At 47.2% G+C, this 20,355-nt stretch overlaps 1 protein-coding gene across 1 annotated transcript in view; it reads right to left on the bottom strand.

The window, feature by feature from the left end:
* Positions 1 to 4,969: 4,969 nt before the first annotated feature.
* Positions 4,970 to 20,355, bottom strand: part of LOC142049886 (SET-binding protein-like) — a 351,156-nt gene continuing 335,770 nt past the window's right edge. Inside the window, exon 5 of the mRNA XM_075078048.1 lies at positions 4,970 to 8,832. Coding sequence (XP_074934149.1) covers positions 8,276 to 8,832 — 557 coding nt within the window. The 3' untranslated portion in view covers positions 4,970 to 8,275. The remainder of the gene's footprint in view (positions 8,833 to 20,355) is intronic.

The raw sequence follows: 20,355 nt of genomic DNA, 5'->3' as shown, positions 1-20,355 counted from the left end.
GGGATAGCATGGGCAAATACCTAGGGCAGTGGGCACCCCCAGTGTTTTGGAGTTGCACCCCCGAACAAGTGCAGAATCCTAAAAAACTAGTAGAATATTTGGAGAAAGTATGTTGTTATGCTGGGAACTCCAGAGAGACACAGATAACTGCAACATGCTGGGGTCTGGCCCATGCATACTGAGCCCTGCTCAACAGTATTCAGTGCCCCCAGGGGGAGGAGAATGTCTCTGGATTGAAATGCAAAGTGACTGGCACTGTAGACAATCCAGCCCTGACACCAGGCACTGCAGCCACTCAAACCCCCACAACAAGTACCGGAGCTAGCTCAGAAAATAAACCCGTACCAGTATCAGTTGCCCCCATACACAAGACGAAATATTGGAAGCGGACATCAACTCGTTTAGAACGGGATGATGAAGAACCAGGGCCATCGCGGGGAGAGGAGGGAGAAGTAATAAATGAAATAGAGACCACCCGATCCCTGTCCTTAAGCGAGTTGCGAGATATGCGAAAAGATTATAGCCGTCGTTCAGGTGAGCACATTGTCACCTGGCTGCTCCGATGCTGGGATAATGGGGCCAGTAGCCTGGAACTAGAGGGAAAAGAAGCCAAACAATTGGGATCCCTTTCTGGGGAAGGGGGCGTTGACAAAGCAATTGGAAAAAAACCACAAGCCCTCAGCCTCTGGAGGCGACTCCTGTCTGGAGTGAAGGAAAGGTATCCCTTTAAAGAAGATGTTACATATCGCCCAGGAAAATGGACAACTATGGAGAAAGGCATCCAGTATCTAAGGGAATTAGCTGTGTTTGAGGTGATTTATGGTGACCTGGATGATCAACGGTCATCCAAAGATCCAGATGAAGCCGAGTGCACACGACCCATGTGGCGGAAGTTTGTACGGAGCACACCATCTTCGCATGCAAACTCATTGGCAGTGATGTCCTGGAAAGATGACGAGACACCAACGGTGGCAGAGGTGATAGATAGACTCCGGGATTACGAAGCAAATATCTCTTCCTCGCTCGTCTCTGCTGTGGAGAAACTATCCCAAGAGGTCCAGCAACTCAAAGAAGATCTGTCCTACTCCCCACCTCGACAGAGCAGTGTCTCAGCTGTTAGGAATAAGCGTCCTTTGGCTCAAAGAAGGGGATACACACCACGGGCCACCCTATGGTTCTACCTGCGTGACCACGGAGAGGACATGATGAGGTGGGATGGCAAGCCTACTTCGACCCTACAGGCACGGGTACATGAACTGCAAGGAAGAACAGTCACTCAGGGAGGCTCTTCCAGGAAAGCTGCTGCTCCAGTTTCCAGTGAGCAAGTCCCCAGAGAGAGGAGTAGAAGCGCAGATTTTATTTCTAAGCCTAATAGAGGGACTCCTGATTCACATTTACAGGAAGTGAGTTGTGACTGCCATGATCAGGACTAGAGGGGCCCTGCCTCCAGCCGGGTGGAGGAAAGGGATAACCGGGCTTACTGGACTGTGTGGATCCGATGGCCTGGCACGTCCGACCCACAGGAGTATAAAGCTTTAGTGGACACCGGCGCACAGTGCACCTTAATGCCATCAAACTATATAGGGGCAGAACCCATCAGCATTGCTGGAGTGACAGGGGGATCCCAAGAGCTAACTGTATTGGAGGCCGAAGTGAGCCTAACTGGCAATGAGTGGCAGAAGCACCCCATTGTGACTGGCCCAGAGGCTCCGTGCATCCTTGGCATAGACTGCCTCAGGAGAGGGTATTTCAAGGACCCAAAAGGTTACAAGTGGGCTTTTGGTGTAGCTGCCTTGGAGACGGAGGAAACTGAACAGCTGTCTACCTTGCCCGGTCTCTCAAAGGACCCTTCTGTGGTGGGGTTGCTGAAGGTCAAAGAACAACAGGTGCCAATCGCCACCACAACAGTGCACCGGCGGCAATATCACACCAACAGAGACTCTCTGATCCCCATCCATAAACTCATTCACCAACTGAGGAGCCAAGGAGTCATCAGAAAGACCCACTCACCCTTTAACAGTCCCATATGGCCAGTGCGGAAGTCTAATGGAGAGTGGAGACTAACAGTAGACTATCGTGGCCTGAATGAAGTCAGTCCACCGTTGAGTGCTGCTGTGCCAGACATGCTAGAACTTCAATACGAACTGGAGTCCAAGGCGGCCAAGTGGTATGCCACAATTGATATTGCTAATGCATTCTTCTCAATCCCTCTGGCAGCAGAGTGCAGGCCACAGTTTGCTTTCACATGGAGGGGCGTCCAGTACACCTGGAATCGACTGCCCCAGGGGTGGAAACAGAGTCCTACCATTTGCCATGGACTGATTCAGACTGTACTGGAACAGGGAGAAGCTCCAGAACACCTTCAATACATTGATGACATCATTGTGTGGGGCAACACAGCAGAAGAAGTTTTTGAGAAAGGTGAGAAAATAGTCCAAATCCTTCTGAAGGCTGGTTTTGCCATAAAACAAAGTAAGGTGAAGGGACCTGCACGAGAAATCCAGTTCTTAGGAATCAAATGGCAAGATGGTCGTCGTCAGATTCCAATGGATGTGATCAACAAAATAGCAGCCATGTCTCCACCAACTAGCAAAAAGGAAACACAAGCTTTCTTGGGCGTTGTGGGTTTTTGGAGAATGCATGTTCCACACTACAGTCTGATCGTAAGCCCTCTCTATCAAGTGACCCGGAAAAAGAATGATTTCAAATGGGGCCCTGAGCAACGACAAGCCTTTGAACAGATTAAACGAGAAATAGTCCATGCAGTAGCTCTTGGGCCAGTCCGGGCAGGACAAGATGTAAAAAATGTGCTCTACACTGCAGCCGGGGAGAATGGCCCTACCTGGAGCCTCTGACAGAGAGCACCTGGGGAGACCCGGGGTCGACCCCTAGGGTTTTGGAGTCGGGGATACAGAGGGTCTGAAGCCCGCTATACTCCAACTGAAAAAGAGATATTGGCAGCATATGAAGGGGTCCGAGCTGCTTCAGAAGTGGTTGGTACTGAAGCACAGTTGCTCCTGGCACCCCGACTGCCAGTGCTGGGCTGGATGTTCAAAGGAAACATCCCCTCTACACACCATGCAACTGATGCTACGTGGAGTAAATGGGTTGCACTGATCACCCAGCGGGCTCGAGTAGGAAACCCCAGTCGCCCAGGAATCTTGGAAGTGATTATGGACTGGCCAGAAGGCAAAGATTTTGGAATATCACCAGAGGAGGAGGTGACACGTGCTGAAGAAGCCCCACTGTATAACAAACTGCCAGAAGATGAGAAGCAATATGCCCTGTTCACTGATGGGTCCTGTCGCCTTGTGGGGAAGCACCGGAGACGGAAGGCTGCTGTATGGAGTCCTACACGACAAGTAGCAGAAACTGCTGAAGGAGAAGGTGAATCGAGCCAGTTTGCAGAGGTAAAGGCCATCCAGCTGGCCTTAGACATTGCTGAACGGGAAAAGTGGCCAGTGCTCTATCTCTATACTGACTCCTGGATGGTGGCAAATGCCTTGTGGGGCTGGCTGCAGCAATGGAAGCAAAGCAACTGGCAGCGCAGAGGCAAACCCATCTGGGCCGTCACATTGTGACAAGATATTGCTGCCCGGGTAGAGAACCTGGTTGTAAAGGTACGGCATGTGGATGCTCGCGTCCCCAAGAGTCGGGCCACTGAAGAACATCGGAACAACCAGCAGGTAGATCAGGCTGCCAAGATTGAAGTGGCTGAGGTGGATCTGGACTGGCAGCATAAGGGTGAACTATTTCTAGCTCGGTGGGCCCATGACACCTCAGGCCATCAAGGGAGAGATGCAACACGCAAATGGGCTCGTTATCGAGGGGTGGGCTTGACCATGGATGCTATTGCACAGGCTATCCATGAATGTGAAACGTGCGCTGCAATCAAGCAAGCGAAGCGGGTAAAGCCTCTGTGGTATGGGGGATGATGGCTGAAATATAAATATGGGGAGGCCTGGCAGATTGACTATATCACACTCCCACAAACCCGCCAAGGCAAGCGCCATGTGCTTACAATGGTAGAAGCAATGACTGGCTGGCTGGAAACATATCCTGTCCCCCACGCCACTGCCCGGAACACTATCCTGGGTCTTGAGAAACAAGTCCTGTGGCGACATGGCACCCCAGAGAGAACTGAGTCAGACAACGGGACTCATTTCCGAAATAGCCTCATAGACACCTGGGCCAAAGAGCACGGCATTGAGTGGGTGTATCACATCCCCTATCACGCACCAGCCTCTGGGAAAATTGAACGGTACAATGGACTGTTAAAAACTACACTGAGAGCAATGGGGGGTGGAACATTCAAGCACTGGGATACACATTTAGCAAAAGCCACGTGGTTAGTCAACACGAGGGGATCTGCCAACCGAGCTGGCCCTGCCCAGTCAGAAATCCTACATACTGTGGAAGGGGATAGAGTCCCTGTAGTGCACACAAAAAGTATGCTGGGCAAAACAGTCTGGGTTCTTCCTGCCTCCGGCAAAGGCAAACCCATTCGTGGGATTGCTTTTGCTCGAGGACCTGGGTGCACTTGGTGGGTGATGCGGGAGGATGGAGAAATCCGATGTGTGCCTCAAGGGGATTTGATTTTGGGTGAAAACAGTCAATGAACTGAATGGCACAATGCAAACTGCTATATAATACTGTGTGTCACCTCTGTGTTGTATCAATGATATCAGAGTACGAGCCTCCCAACCCATGGAAGATCAACTATGAAACAAGCCGTGCAGCAGTGATGGAACGATGACTGACTCGGTATGCAGCAACCCAATGCCACACACACCATCTCTCCCACCCGGAAAGCCTGATACAACAGATGGAGCCCAGAGTCATGGACTGGGTGAACTCAATGGACATTTTAATGGACATTTTACAGGGAAGATCCATGAACTAAGGGAATGATGTCTGTGTATTATGTTAAAGGATGGGAAGGGGAGGGGTGGTGGTGGGTGAGGTTGTATTGGATGGTATGGGACCTGGGCATGGTGTAAATGGTATGGACTAAGGGGTGGAGAATGTGCTGGTTTTGGCTGAGAAGGGGTTAATTCTCCTCACTGTGGGGGTCAGCTACCTTTCCAGCTTCCCGCGCTCTGCCGCGTGGCGGGGGGGGCTGGGAGGGGCAGGGCCATGGTGGGGGCGGCTGACCCCGACTGGCCAATGGCAGGTTCATTCCATACCATGTGACACCATGACCAGTATATTGAGGGGGGGCAGTGGCAGCGCGGGGGCGGCGCGGCGTCGGGTCGGCGGGCGGCGAGCGGCTGCGGCGCATGCGGTTTGTTTCGGCGGTTCGTTCCCCCTCTCCCCTGCCTTCCCCCTCCCCCGGGGCTTTGCGCCTCTCGTTGTTCTCCTTTACGTTGCATTTCTACTGTTGTTTCTTTTAATTTTAATTATTAAACTGTTCTTATCCCAACCCAGGAGCGTTACCCTTCTGATTCTCTCCCCCATCTACCGGTGGGGGAGTGAGCGAGCGGCTGTGTGGGGCTGAGCTGCCGCTAAACCACAACACTTTTTTTGTTAGTTTTTTTTGGGGGTGTGTGTGTGACAGTTACTCAAAACCATGCAAGGTGCTTCACAGAAAATTTAATACTGAAGGGCTCAATAAACTGGCAGTATGAAGCTCTTGGAGACACAAGTGGTTGGGGGTTTTCCCTTATCGGCACTCTGTAATGTCCAATACATCTTGAAGCCATGATGGGCATTTAATGACAGAATTTGGTCCTTTCAGACCTTTGCTCCACTTGCTACACATTGAAAGGTCCTTCAGTGCTAATAAAGAGATCACTGAAGATAAAACTAAGGATAAGTTGTTGTCTGGCTTATAAACTGCCTGGAATACCAAACTTATAGTTTTTCTTGCATTTTAAGCAACACTGTCACCTACTTTCAGGCCCAAAGGATGGAAAAACAAGATTTCTGAATCAACTAAGCCTCAGTCCAATGTTTTTTAAGGAAGAAGGGAGGAACTCGAGAAGGCTTAAGCGTTTTTTTCTGCAGGCTTACAACTTCAGTCAATAACACCATGCTACTTCAGAACTGAAAAGCAAAACTGGTTGTAAAAGAATGCACAACTGGCCAGTTTATTTCTAAGCTGCATTAACTGGAAAACAAAAAGTGCAAATGAGTATGATGAATGATGCAAAACAAATTGGAAACAGAATTTTGCAATCCCTCTTATCAGTTTTAAGGAGATGGGATCTCAAGATTTGTTCCAGCCTTTAAAAAAAAAACCAACAACCCTTCTCCCAGTCCCCCAGCCCAATCCAAACCCCAAATGCATTCAGTTTTAATAAGCTAAGTTGCTACCACAGAAGAAAAATCAGTCTCTAAAAATAATGAGCTGTATGTTTACAGTGTCCCTTTAACACCATAGTCTTGATGTGATTTTTGTAAATAAATAACAGAATAGAAACACAAATTTTTTTGTGGGGACTTTTTTTGTTGGGTTTCTTGGTTTGGTTTTTTTTAGTGTCATGCTATTTGAAGTTTCCTCGGCAATAAGCCAGTTCAAAGATTTCCCAATAAAGGGAATAGCAGTTAGCTTGTGAATCATTAAATAATTCCAGTCCCCGCTCCTTACTGGAATTTCCCCTCCCCCGTCCCATTTTAATATTCATCTTGCCATGCCAGGTGTTGAGCATACTGAAGGACTTTAAAAAAATGAAATAAAGTTGAAAGTACCTATTTCAAATTTCAACAACTGACTTCTTTTTTAAAAGCATTGTTACTGCAGTGGAACAGTCTCACAGTCTTTGTTTTAAAAATTTTAATTAGGCTGTGGAAATGCAGCTTGACTATTTTACCCAAGTTAAATCAATGGCTGATGTACAACTCAAATGAGAAATGTACAATTTGAACTGACCATTTAAAGAGACAATTTATCACACAGTTTGCATTCATGCAGACTGAGAGCTTTATAATTACATTATGTAAAGAAAAAACCGAACTTTTTTTAGTTTATTAAGGCAACCACAACCCACAACTTGGAGAACATGTCCAAAGTGGCATTAATACAATTGCAGTGGTGATACCCTTTGAACAATTTTTTTTTAGATAAGAACACTTACTCCTTTTCTTTTTTAAGAAATAATTGCAAAGAAAGAACCTATTTTCCACAGGGTTTTGTTCTCTATTTTTTAAAACAATCTAATTTATATATTTTTTTAAAAGAACCTATCAAGGCATTGCTACCCAATGTAAATTATTCAGATCCTGGGTTTCTGATTAATTTCACTTGGAATTGCAAGTGGTAAGAACTGGTAGGTTTGGGCCCTGTCTTTTTTCTCTATTTTTTCTGTCCTTTTTAAAAATCTTTTTTAATATTCTTTTTCTGGTGATTTTGTTCATGTTTACTATAACTATTCCCCAGAAGTATCTTGCTGTTCTCTGCACACATGTACCAAGCATCAAAACAACTTGGTTGATGGATGATCCCTTTTTCACATGCCATTGAAAATACCAAGTTGCTTCATAGAAATGTGCTATTGTAACTGAATATCTATGTACGCCTTATTTTAAATGCTGTGATACTCCGCTGTTCCTTGGGATAGCACGCAGAATGAGGGTGCGCGTGTGTAAGGCTCTACTTTTCTATTGCCTATATTGCAGCTAGATGTAACTAGGCAAGTAAATGAGAAAGAAATATATAGTTCTAGCAGGAGTCAGGCATTTTAGGTTATGCTGCCCCAAAGCCTGATAGGTATATAAAACTGGAAAAAAAATTCAAACAGATTATAACCAAGATCAGAGATGAGAAAATTACACTATTTTTTGTTGGTTTTTTTTTTGTGTTTTTTTTTTTTGTTTTTTTTTTTTGACAGTGATTCCTACTATGGTATGGTTACTCTTAGCTTCACCTAGCCCAACAAACAGAATTGGAGTCAAGCATACAGCCCTAGTGACAACATTCAGCTCTCTGCGAGCACAACCTCCTGCCTCTGGGTATGGTATGAGAACAGCAATGCTGAGATGCTCATTAGTTTTTGAAAACTCTGCGAAGTAGATGCTCTCCTCAACTTTGACACCCCCACCCCCCTCCTTACCCCCCACCTTTCCTGCACCCTTTCCCCCTCTTTCCTGGGGGGGGGGGGGGGGGGGGGCTGGGGCCAAAGCGATGAAGAGGAAGATGTGAACCTCAGCTGGCACAGCTCTCTGCGATGGATTCCAGCCACCAAAGGGATGAGTGAGTCTGGTGCTGCAGCCTCCAGCCCCTCAGTCCCAGCATGCCCCACTACCAGCACCCAACATCTGACAGGGTGCGCTGGCCTTAGGGAAGGCCTTCACTTTCACTCCCTCTGCCTTTCCGGTGCCGCTTCACTTTCACATCCTCCTCTTCCTCCTGTGGGGACTTGCTTTTCCTTTTCCCAACCCGGGAAGTCCGGGGTGGAGGGAGAGGGGGCGGAGGAGGGGGAGGAGGGAGAGGAGGTGGTGGAGGTGGTGTCTCTTGAGCCATGTGTATGACAGCCTCAATGGTGGCCATGATTGTATCTTGAGTGGCTGCTTTCTCCAATATCAAAGGGTTGAGTGTTGGTCTCTGACCTCTTTTGCTGGGAAGGTCAATGCATTTTTCCAGAATGGGCATTTGGTCTCTGGAGTCTTCATCAAAAGAGAGGGGTTGCTTCCGAGGACGACCCCTCCTCTTCTTGACAAAATTATTGCCTGTCTTTGATTGTCTCTGCAGTCTCTTGGCTCTCAGGATCTTGTTCACATGATCCAGGTTCTTCTTCGTGGACAGGATCTTGGTGTAGTTGCACATCTTGCGCACCTCGCACTGGATTGCTTCAATTTCAGAGCGCTTGAACCTTTTTTTCAGTGGTGGGCTGGCTGTTGGGAGAAAAGAACAGAAACGGTGTGGGTCAAACAACAGTGAATGGAAACCCTCCTTTGCCTGCTTTCAATGTCATGAAGACTAGTTGCTTTCAAGCTCAATAGGCTGAATCTGACTGCTGAAGAAGTGATGGCTGTGAGAAAGGACTCTGCATAGAAAAGAAACTATAAGAAGGTTAAAAGATTATTTATTACAGTCCCAGAAGAATTGCTGTTACCTCCTTTTTTACTGTCCTAAATTAAAACACAACTTTGACTCTTAAGTAGTCCTCAGAGATTTCTCTAAGCTCTCCCCTCTTCTAAAGTAACAAAGCTTTTCTACAGCAATGTTTTACCATGGGTTTGCTTCATTCTCATTTCTAAACCTCTAATGGGAGGGAAGGAAGGGCTGCTTAGCATAGCTGTCACATTGGCTCACTGTAACTATTAAACTTTCTATACCCCAAACATATACTCCTGACGTCTTCATCCTGGCCTTTAATTCTTGCCATGGATGCCAGTCAGTATGAAAAGTGTTTGTTACTGACACTAGTGGGCACAGACAAGCTGTGTGGGTCACTTCACCTGTGGCAAATTCATTATCTGCCTGAGTTTCTTTACTATCATCTCCATGGATACTAGCTGAAACTACTCAGTCATATAATATACTTTAATGGCCCCTGAAGTAAGCTTACTCCTGGTTCAGATTGCTTACTTTAGATCTGAATGAAGTCCAAAGTCTCTTGCCAAGTTCACATTGTGAGTCATTGTCAGAGCTGGAAAGAGTACCCAGCATTTCTTGGCTCCTGGTCCTTTGCTTAGGACATAAGACCTTGCTTGTTTTTCTTAAATTGTCTCATTGTCCTTTACCGAACGTGGCATCTGTTCAGAGTTCAGGATTTTCACATGGTTTATAAGTAACTACCCCTTTGTGAGAGAAACAGAATGTATTAATTCTGCTATTGCAATAACTGGTGCTCCCTTTCACTCCTATCTGTTCTGCGCTGCTGAAAAAGAAATGATGGAGTTCAGAATTTCTTTTCAGTAAAGAATAAAATATCCCACTAAATTAACCTCAGCCCACATCTACTTGCAAACTTAATTTACACATGACTGTCAAGCAGTCATTTGTGTTTGAAATCCTTGAAGTTTCCAGAGCAGCCAAGATTTCAAGAAAGGTTCATTTAGGGGTTATTACTCCCTTCATGTCTAACAGGCTAATCTTCTAGCAGTAGTTTAAGTAAAGTTGCTATTGTAGCATTTTCTGTAGATAACCAGAAACCATCAAGTGGTAGAATCTCCTCTTGTTCACTATGGGCTATGACAGATTCAGCATACAAACCTCACCCGCTGTCCTCCCCTCCTGGAGAACATAAATTATTGGCTTTTATACCACCATGTTGCTTAGATCCAGCAAAGAGCTTGCGTAAACAAACCCAAGTTACAATGCAAGAAGTAGGAGTGAGTCATAAACAAAACACAGAGATATGCTCTCTTATAAATAAAGACCTGGATCGCCAACTTCCCAAAGGCTGTTTTTAATTAATTACAAAACAAAATACATTTTCCATATGTAACCCAGTCCCCACACCAAAAAGAAAAATAAAACCCACTTACAGTTTGTGATTCAGAGAGGACAAAAGACTAATGCTGTCATTTTGGTATCAAAGAAAAGGAGAAAGGAAATGAAATATCCAAGTTGCTCAGGAGAAGCTAATAAGTTGCACAAAATTCCTCTCAAGTAGGTCACCCCTAAAAAGTGTGGATGCACGAGCCCTAAGGGCAAGTGGCAGCAAGCTATTTCTCAGTCATATGATCAAAAAAAGGTTAGACCCATGTCACACAAAATGATTACTCTCATCTGGCCTCATTGGTGATTGATATATAAAGTCCTAATATCTCCAGCCTTAAGAATTCAACTCCTTTTGAGACCATCCTAGATCCTGAGAGTAGCTTCAGGTCAGAAGATTTAAGAAATCAAACATTTTCCACAGTTTTCGTATTTCCTGTCCACCTTTTGCCTTTTATTGCTATTGTGAGGACACATTTTCAAGACTTGTCTTTTTTTAATTCCCATATTCAAGATGCATTTTTTTCCCAGAAAGTAAAGCTGAAATTTTTCAGTTGATTAAAATCTTGAAGATGGGAATTTTAGCATCAATACAGGAAAAAATTGCAAGGTTCATGGTGAAATCCAGAGATTTGGCATTGCTCTCAACCTTCATTGGAAAGGGAGTAAGCCAAAGGACAGGAAACAAATTTGAAATAAAGCATTAGCCAAGCACCTGCAAAGATTTATCTGTAGTCGGTTGATTCTGCACCTTAGTATTACCACCCCATCGCAGTCGTTGGTAGATGTCGTGGTTTAGCTGGCAGCTCAGCCCCACGCAGTCACTTGCTCACTCCCCCACCGGTAGATGGGGGAGAGAATCAGAAGGGTAACGCTCGTGGGCTGGGATAAGAACAGTTTAATAATTAAAATTAAAAGAAACAACAACAGAAATGCAATAGAAAGGAGAAAAACGAGAGGTGCAAAGCCCCGGGGGGAGGGGGGAAGGGAAAGAACCGCCGAAACAAACCAGACGTGATGCAGCCACTCACCACCTGCCGACCTGACGCCGGGCCGCTCCAGAGCCACAAACTGCCCCCCCTTAATATACTGGTCATGGTGTCACATGGTATGGAATGAACATTCCATTGGCCAGTCGGGGTCAGCCGCCCCCACCATGGATGGCCCTGCCCCTCCCAGCCCCCTGCCACACTGCAGAGTGCGGGAAGCTGGAAAGGTAGCCGACCCCCACAGTGAGGAGAATTAACCCCTTCTCAGCCAAAACCAGCACATTCTCCACCCCTTATTCCATACCATTTACACCATGCCCAGGTCCCATACAATGCAATACAACCTTACCAACCACCACCCCACCCCTCCCCATCCTTTAACATAATACACAGACATCATTCCCTTAGTTCATGGACCTTCCCTGTAAAATGTCCACTAAAACGTCCATTGAGTTCACCCAGTCCATGACTCTGGGCTCCATCTGCTGTATCAGGCTTTCAGGGTAGGAGAGATGGTGTGTGGCATTGGGTTGCTGCATACCGAGTCAGTCATTGTTCCATCACTGCTGCACGGCTTGTTTCATAGTTGATCTTCCATGGGTTGGGAGGCTGGTACTCTGATATCATTGATACAACACAGAGGTGACACACAATATTATATAGCAGTTTGCATTGTGCCATTCAGTTCATTGGCTGCTTTCGCCCAAAATCAAATCCCCTTGAGGCTCACATCGGATTTCTCCATCCTCCCGCATCACCCACCAAGTGCACCCAGGTCGTTGAGCAAAAGCAGTCCCACGAATGGGTTTGCCTTTGCCGGAGGCAGGAAGAACCCAGCCTGTTTTGCCCAGCATACTTTTTGTGTGCACTACAGGGACTCTATCCCCTTCCACAGTATGTAGGATTTCTGACTGGGCAGGGCCAGCTCGGTTGGCAGAGCCCCTCGTGTTGACTAACCACGTGGCTTTTGCTAAATGTGTATCCCAGTGCTTGAATGTCCCACACTCCCCCATTGCTCTCAGTGTAGTTTTTAATAGTCCATTGTACTGTTCTATTTTCCCAGAGGTTGGTGCGTGATAGGGGATGTGATGCACCCACTCAATGCCGTGCTCTTTGGCCCAGGTGTCTATGAGGTTATTTCGGAAATGAGTCCCATTGTCTGACTCAAGTCTCTCTGGGGTGCCATGTCACCACAGGACTTGTTTCTCAAGACCCAGGATAATGTTCCGGGCAGTGGCGTGGGGGACAGGATATGTTTCCAGCCAGCCAGTCGTTGTTTCTACCATTGTAAGCACATGGCGCTTGCCTTGGCGGGTTTGTGGGAGCGTGATATAGTCAATTTGCCAGGCCTGCCCATATTTATATTTCAGCCATCATCCCCCATACCACAGAGGCTTTACTCGTTTTGCTTGCTTGATTGCAGTGCATGTGTCACATTCGTGGATAACCTGTGCAATAACATCGATAGTAAAGTCTACCCCTCGATCACGAGCCCATCTGTATGTTGCATCTCTCCCTTGATGGCCTGAGGTGTCATGGGCCCACCGAGCTAGAAATAGTTCACCCTTATGTTGCCAGTCCAGATCCACCTCAGCCACTTCAATCTTGGCAGCCTGATCTACCTGCTGGTTGTTCCGATGTTCTTCAGTGGCCCGACTATTGGGGACGTGAGCATCCACATGCCGTACCTTTACAACCAGGTTGTCTACCCGGGCAGCAATATCTTGTCACAATGTGACGGCCCAGATGGGTTTGCCTCTGCGCTGCCAGTTGCTTTGCTTCCACTGTTGCAGCCAGTCCCACAGGACATTTGCCACTATCCAGGAGTCAGTCTAAAGATAGAGCACTGGCCACTTTTCCCATTCAGCAATGTCTAAGGCCAGCTGGATGGCCTTTACCTCTGCAAACTGGCTCGATTCACCTTCTCTTTCAGCAGTTTCTGCTACTTGTCGTGCAGGACTCCATACAGCAGCCTTCCGTCTCTGGTGCTTTCCCACAAGGCGACAGGACCCATCAGTGAACAGGGCATGCTGCTTCTCATTTTCTGGCATGTTGTTATAGAGAGAGGATTCTTCAGCATGTGTCACCTCCTCCTCTGGTGATAATCCAAAATCTTTGCCTTCTGGCCAGTCCATAATCACTTCCAAGAGTCCTGGGTGACTGGGGTTTCCTACTCGAGCCCGCTGGGTGATCAGTGCAACCCATTTACTCCACGTAGCATCAGTTGCGTGGTGTGTAGAGGGGACGTTGCCCTAGAACATCCAGCACTGGCAGTCGGGGTGCCAGGAGGAGCTGTGCCTCAGTACCAACCACTTCTGAAGCAGATCGAACCCCTTCATATGCTGCCAATATCTCTTCTTCAGTTGGAGTATAGCAGGCTTCAGACCCTCTGTATCCCCGACTCCAAAACCCTAGGGGTCGACCTCGGGTCTCCCCTGGTGCTTTCTGCCAGAGGCTCCAGGTAGGGCCATTCTCCCTGGCTGCAGTGTAGAGCACATTTTTTACATCTTGTCCTGCCCGGACTGGCCCAAGAGCTACTGCATGCACTATTTCTCGTTTAATCTGTTCAAAGGCTTGTCGTTGCTCAGGGCCCCATTTGAAATCATTCTTTTTCCGGGTCACTTGATAGAGAGGGCTTACGATCAGACTGTAATTTGGAATATGCATTCTCCAAAAACCCACAATGCCCCAAAAAGCTTGTGTTTCCTTTTTGCTAGTTGGTGGAGACATGGCTGCTATTTTATTGATCACATCCATTGGAATCTGACGACGACCATCTTGCCATTTGATTCCTAAGAACTGGATTTCTCATGCGGGTCCCTTCACCTTACTTTGTTTTATGGCAAAACCAGCTTTCAGAAGGATTTGGACTAATTTCTCTCATTTCTCAAAAACTTCTTCCGCTGTGTTGCCCCACACAATGATGTCATCAATGTATTGAAGGTGTTCTGGAGCTTCTCCCTGTTCCAGTACAGTCTGAATCAGTCCATGGCAAATGGTAGGACTCTGTTTCCACCCCTGGGGCAGTCGATTCCAGGTGTACTGGACACCCCTCCAAGGGAAAGCAAACTGTGGCCTGCACTCTGCTGCCAGAGGGATTGAGAAGAATGCATTAGCAATATCAATTGTGGCATACCACTTGGCCGCCTTTGACTCCAGTTCGTATTGAAGTTCTAGCATGTCTGGCACAGCAGCACTCAACGGTGGAGTGACTTCATTCAGGCCATGATAGTCTACTGTTACTCTCCACTCTCAATTAGACTTCCGGACTGGCCATATGGGACTGTTAAAGGGTGAGTGGGTCTTTCTGATGACTCCTTGGCTCCTCAGTTGGTGAATGAGTTTATGGATGGGCATCAGAGAGTCTTGGTTGGTGCGATATTGCCGCCAGTGCACTGTTGTGGTGGCGATTGGCACCTGTTGTTCTTTGACCTTCAGCAACCCCACATGATCTCAATTTCTAAAATGGTAACTCAATGCAATTTAAGGTTACTATGGACATCCTTCTGACATCCTGATACTGGATAAAGAAGGTGCAGATCTCCTTTCCATCCTGCCAAAACCAACAGGTGTCTTAGGTACCCAAGAGGTCCAGGTCACCCAGACTGAGTGTCCTGAGTAGAGCCTGATGGTGAGTAGACTGTGCCTGAGTAAAAATAGGCATCTGCTTTCTGCCAAACTGCCTAGTTCTCCAAAACTAACTGATATGCAGACAGTTATGGGTAGATATCTACACTTATATGTAAACCTATGTCATGGTTTTAGCTGGGATCAAGTTAATCTTCTTCACTGTATCTGGCATAGTGCTGTGCTTTGGACTTAGTATGAAAACAATGTTGATAACACACAGGTGTCTTAGTTGTTGATAGGTAGTGCTTATACTAGTCAAGGACTTTTCCAGCTTCCCATGCTCTGCCAGGTGCACAAGAAGCCAGGAGGGGAGGGGGCACATCTAAGAGAGCAGATTCAAACTGGCCAAAGGGATATTCCATATCATGTGACATCATGCCCAGTATGTTAACTGGGAGGAGCTGGCTGGGGGAGGAGGGAAGCATCAGTCTTGGCTTGGGGACCGGCAGCGTTGGTCGGCGGGTGGTGAGTGGTTGTATCATTTGTGTTTCTGTTGTTTTTCCCTTTTTCCCTTTTCATTTTTATTATATTATCATTTTGTTATTACCATAATAATCAGCATCATTATTATCATTACTACCTTATTTTAATTATTAAAATGTTCTTATCTCAATGCACAACATGTTTTTTTTTTATTTGCTCTTCTGATTCTCTCCCACGTCCCACAGGGCTGGGGGGAGTGAGGGAGCGGCTGCGTGGTGTTCAGTTGCCGACTGGGGCTGAATCGCGACAGTCTATTTCAGCGCCTAACGTGGGGCACAAAGGGTTTGAGGTAATAACAGTTGCTGGGCACAGCATTGATTCATCTGTTCTCAATATTAGTTTGTCCAGTCTACACCATGCTGATTGTGAAGTACATGTTAAAAACTGCTGTTGGTTTTTGTAGTTCACTGTGCTCTACAGTGATTAGAGATGTTTTGCCTAGGAGATTTGTTATTAAAACACTGGCCTTGAGTGTTATCAGGTATTTGGGTCTTGCATGGAAGCTGTTACTGTACTTAGGCTACCACCTCATGGAGACAATTAGCAATTATAACTCCTCATCTGAGAGTTTTTTGTGGAGGAAATAGAAGATGGCACCTTAGCTACCATCTTCTATAATGCCTCCTCTTTCATTACAACAACTTTTCAGTATCTTGAACATCCTTGGGTAGTTAAGATACATCTGTTGGTATTGCTTTGGCAGACTGTTTCAGTTCTAAGGTTAATAAGCAATTTAAGAATATCATCCAGAGATCTGCCCCAAGGCTCGCTAGCTCTGCGTGGCAGGGTATGTGGGATAGTATGGACAAATTCCGAAGAAGATGGGCACCCCCAGTGTCGTGGGACTTCACCCCTGAACAAGTGCAGAATCCTGAGGAATTAGAAGAATATTTGGAGGAAGTGTGTTGTCACCCTGGCAATTCCAGTGGGATACAAATCACTGCAATATGCTGGGGCCTGGCCCATGCCTATCGAGCCCTGTTTAACACTATTCAGTACCCCCAAGGGAAAGAGAAGGCCTCTGGATCTTAAAAGACAAAGACAAGGAAATCAACAAGCACTGCAGCCACTCAAACCCTGACGATAGACACTGCAGCTACTTCAACCCTGGTGACAACCACTGCAGCCACTCAAACCCCCACGACAGACACTGCACCTACTCCAACCCCAGTGAGAAGCATTGCAGCTGAACTGGAGGATCAACCCATGCCAGTATCAGTCGCCCCTATACGCAAGAAGAAATCTTGGAAGACAAAGTTAACTCGTTTAGAAACAGATGGTGAAGAAGTAGGGCCATCACGAGGAGAGGAGGAAGAAGAGGAAGAACTCATACAAGAAACGGAAATTACCCAATCCCTATCCTTGAGTGAGTTGCAGGATATGCAAAAAGATCTTGGCTGTCGTTCAGGTGATCACATTGTCACTTGGCTGCTCCGATGGTGGGATAATGGGGCCAGCAGTCTGGAATTAGAGGGGAAGGAACCCAAACAACTGGGATCCCTCTCCAGGGAAGGGGGCATTGACAAAGCAATTGGAAAAGGGAAACAAGCCCTCAGCCTCTGGAGGCAACTCCCGTCAGGTCTGAGAGAAAGGTACCCCTTCAAGGAAGATATTGTATTTCGCCTAGGAAAATTGGTGACCATGGAGGTATTCGGTACCTGAGGGAACTAGCCACGGTTGAGGTGATTTATAGTGACCTAGACGATTAACAGTCATCCAAAGATCCAGATGAAGCCCAGTGCACACAACCCATGTGGTGGACATTTGTACAGAGTGCAACATCGACGCATGGGAACTCATTGGCAGTAATGTCCTGGAAAGATGACGAGACACCAACGGTGGTGGAGTTGATTGATAAACTCCGGGAGTATGAAGCAAATCTCTCTTCCTCCTTCATCTCAGCTGTGGAGAAATTGTCCCTGGAGGTCCAGCTGTTCAAAGAAGATATGTCCTACTCCCTACCTTTACAGACCAGTATCTCAGCCATTAGGAGTAAGCATCCCTTTGGACAAGCGAGAGCATACACACAGTGGGGCACCATGTGGTTTTTACCTGCGTGACCACAGAGAGGACATGAAGAACTGGGATGGAAAACCTACTTCGAACCTACAGGCACGGGTACATGAACTGCAAGAAATAAACAGTCACTATGGGGGGTTCTTCCAGGAAAGCAGCTGGTCCAGTTTCCAGTAAGCAATGCCCCAGAAAGAGGAGTAGAAGCACTGATATTCTTTCTGATCCTAACAGAGACACTTGTGATTCATATTTACAAGAAGAGAGTGATGAATACTATGATCAGGAATAGAGCGGCCCTGCCTCTAGCCAGGTGGAGGAAAGGGATAACCGGGCTTACTGGACTGTGTGGATCCGATGGCCTGGCACATCTGACCCACAGGAGTATAAAGCTTTAGGGGACACCGGCGCACAGTGCACCTTAATGCCATCAAACTATATAGGGGCAGAACCCATCAGCATTGCTGGAGTGACAGGGGGATCCCAAGAGCTAACTGTATTGGAGGCCGAAGTGAGCCTAACCGGGAATGAGTGGCAAAAGCACCCCATTGTGACTGGCCCAGAGGCTCCGTGCATCCTTGGCATAGACTGCCTCAGGAGAGGGTATTTCCAGGACCCAAAAGGGTACAAGTGGGCTTTTGGTGTAGCTGCCTTGGAGACGGAGGAAACTGAACAGCTGTCTACCTTGCCCGGTCTCTCAAAGGACCCTTCTGTTGTGGGGTTGCTGAAGGTCAAAGAACAACAGGTGCCAATCGCCACCACAACAGTGCACCGGCAGCAATATCACACCAACAGAGACTCTCTGATCCCCATCCATAAACTCGTTCATGAACTGAGGAGCCAAGGAGTCATCAGAAAGACCCACTCACCCTTTAACAGTCCCATATGGCCAGTGCGGAAGTCTAATGGAGAGCGGAGGCAAACAGTAGACTATCGTGGCCTGAATGAAGTCACTCCACCATTGAGTGCTGCTGTGCCAGACATGCTAGAACTTCAATACGAACTGGAGTCCAAGGCGGCCAAGTGGTATGCCACAATTGATATTGCTAATGCATTCTTCTCAATCCCTCTGGCAGCAGAATGCTATCCACAGTTTGCTTTCACATGGAGGGGCGTCCAGTACACCTGGAATCGACTGCCCCAGGGGTGGAAACACAGTCCTACCATTTGCCATGGGCTGATTCAGACTGTACTGGAACAGGGAGAAGCTCCAGAACACCTTCAATACATTGATGACATCATTGTGTGGGGCAACACAGCGGAAGAAGTTTTTGAGAAATGAGAGAAATTAGTCCAAATCCTTCTGAAAGCTGGTTTTGCCATAAAACAAAGTAAGGTGAAGGGACCCGCACGAGAAATCCAGTTCTTAGGAATCAAATGGCAAGATGATCGTCGTCATATTCCAATGGATGTGATCAACAAAATAGCAGCCATGTCTCCACCAACTAGCAAAAAGGAAACACAAGCTTTCTTGGGCGTTGTGGGTTTTTGGAGAATGCATGTTCCACACTACAGTCTGATCGTAAGCCCTCTCTATCAAGTGACCCGGAAAAAGAATGATTTCAAATGGGGCCCTGAGCAACGACAAGCCTTTGAACAGATTAAACGAGAAATAGTTCATGCAGTAGCTCTTGGGCCAGTCCGGGCAGGACAAGATGTAAAAAATGTGCTCTACACTGCAGCCGGGGAGAATGGCCCTACCTGGAGCCTCTGGCAGAAAGCACATGGGGAGACCTGGGGTCGACCCCTAGGGTTTTGGAGTTGTGGATAGAGAGGGTCTGAAGCCTGCTATACTCCAACTGAAGAAGAGATATTGGCAGCATATGAAGGGGTTCGATCTGCTTCAGAAGTGGTTGGTACTGAGGCACAGCTCCTCCTGGCACCCCGACTGTCGGTGCTGCATGGATATTCAAAGGAAAGGTCCCCTCTACACATCATGCAAACGATGTTACTTGGAATAAATGGGTTGCACTGATCACCCAGCGGGCTCGAGTAGGAAACCCCAGTCGCCCAGGACTCCTGGAAGTGATTATGGACTGGCCAGAAGGCAAAGATTTTGGATTATCACCAGAGGAGGAGGTGACACGTGCTGAAGAAGCCCCACTCTATAACAACATGCCAGAAAATGAGAAGCAGCATGCCCTGTTCACTGATGGGTCTTGTCATCTTGTGGGAAAGCACCAGAGACGGAAGGCTGCTGTATGGAGTCCTACACGACAAGTAGCAGAAACTGCTGAAAGAGAAGGTGAATCGAGCCAGTTTGCAGAGGTAAAGGCCATCCAGCTGGCCTTAGACATTGCTGAACGGGAAAAGTGGCCAGTGCTCTATCTTTAGACTGACTCCTGGATGGTGGCAAATGCCTTGTGGGGCTGGCTGCAACAGTGGAAGAAAAGCAACTGGCAGCACAGAGGTAAACCCATCTGGGCTGCCACATTGTGGCAAGATATTGCTGCCCGGGTAGAGAACCTGGTTGTGAAAGTACGTCATGTGGATGCTCACGTCCCCAGAAGTTGGGCCACTGAAGAACATCGAAACAACTAGCAGGTAGGTCAGGCTGCCAAGATTGAAGTGGCTGAGGTGGATCTGGACTGGCAACATAAGGGTGAACTATTTCTAGCTCGTTGGGCCCATGACACCTCAGGCCATCAAGGGAGAGATGCAAAATACAGGTGGGCTCGTGATCGAGGGGTGGACTTGACCGTAAACGCTATTTTGCAGGTTATCCTTGAATGTGAAACATGCGCTGCAATCAAGCAAGCGAAGCGGGTAAAGCCTCTGTGGTATGGGGGACGATGGCTGAAATATAAATATGGGCAGGCTTGGCAAATTGACTATATCACTCTCCCACAAACCCAC

Source organism: Phalacrocorax aristotelis, chromosome W (genome assembly GCF_949628215.1).
Source record: "Phalacrocorax aristotelis chromosome W, bGulAri2.1, whole genome shotgun sequence".
Lineage (NCBI taxonomy): Eukaryota > Metazoa > Chordata > Aves > Suliformes > Phalacrocoracidae > Phalacrocorax > Phalacrocorax aristotelis.
This window is presented reverse-complemented; position numbering and strand designations above follow the sequence as displayed.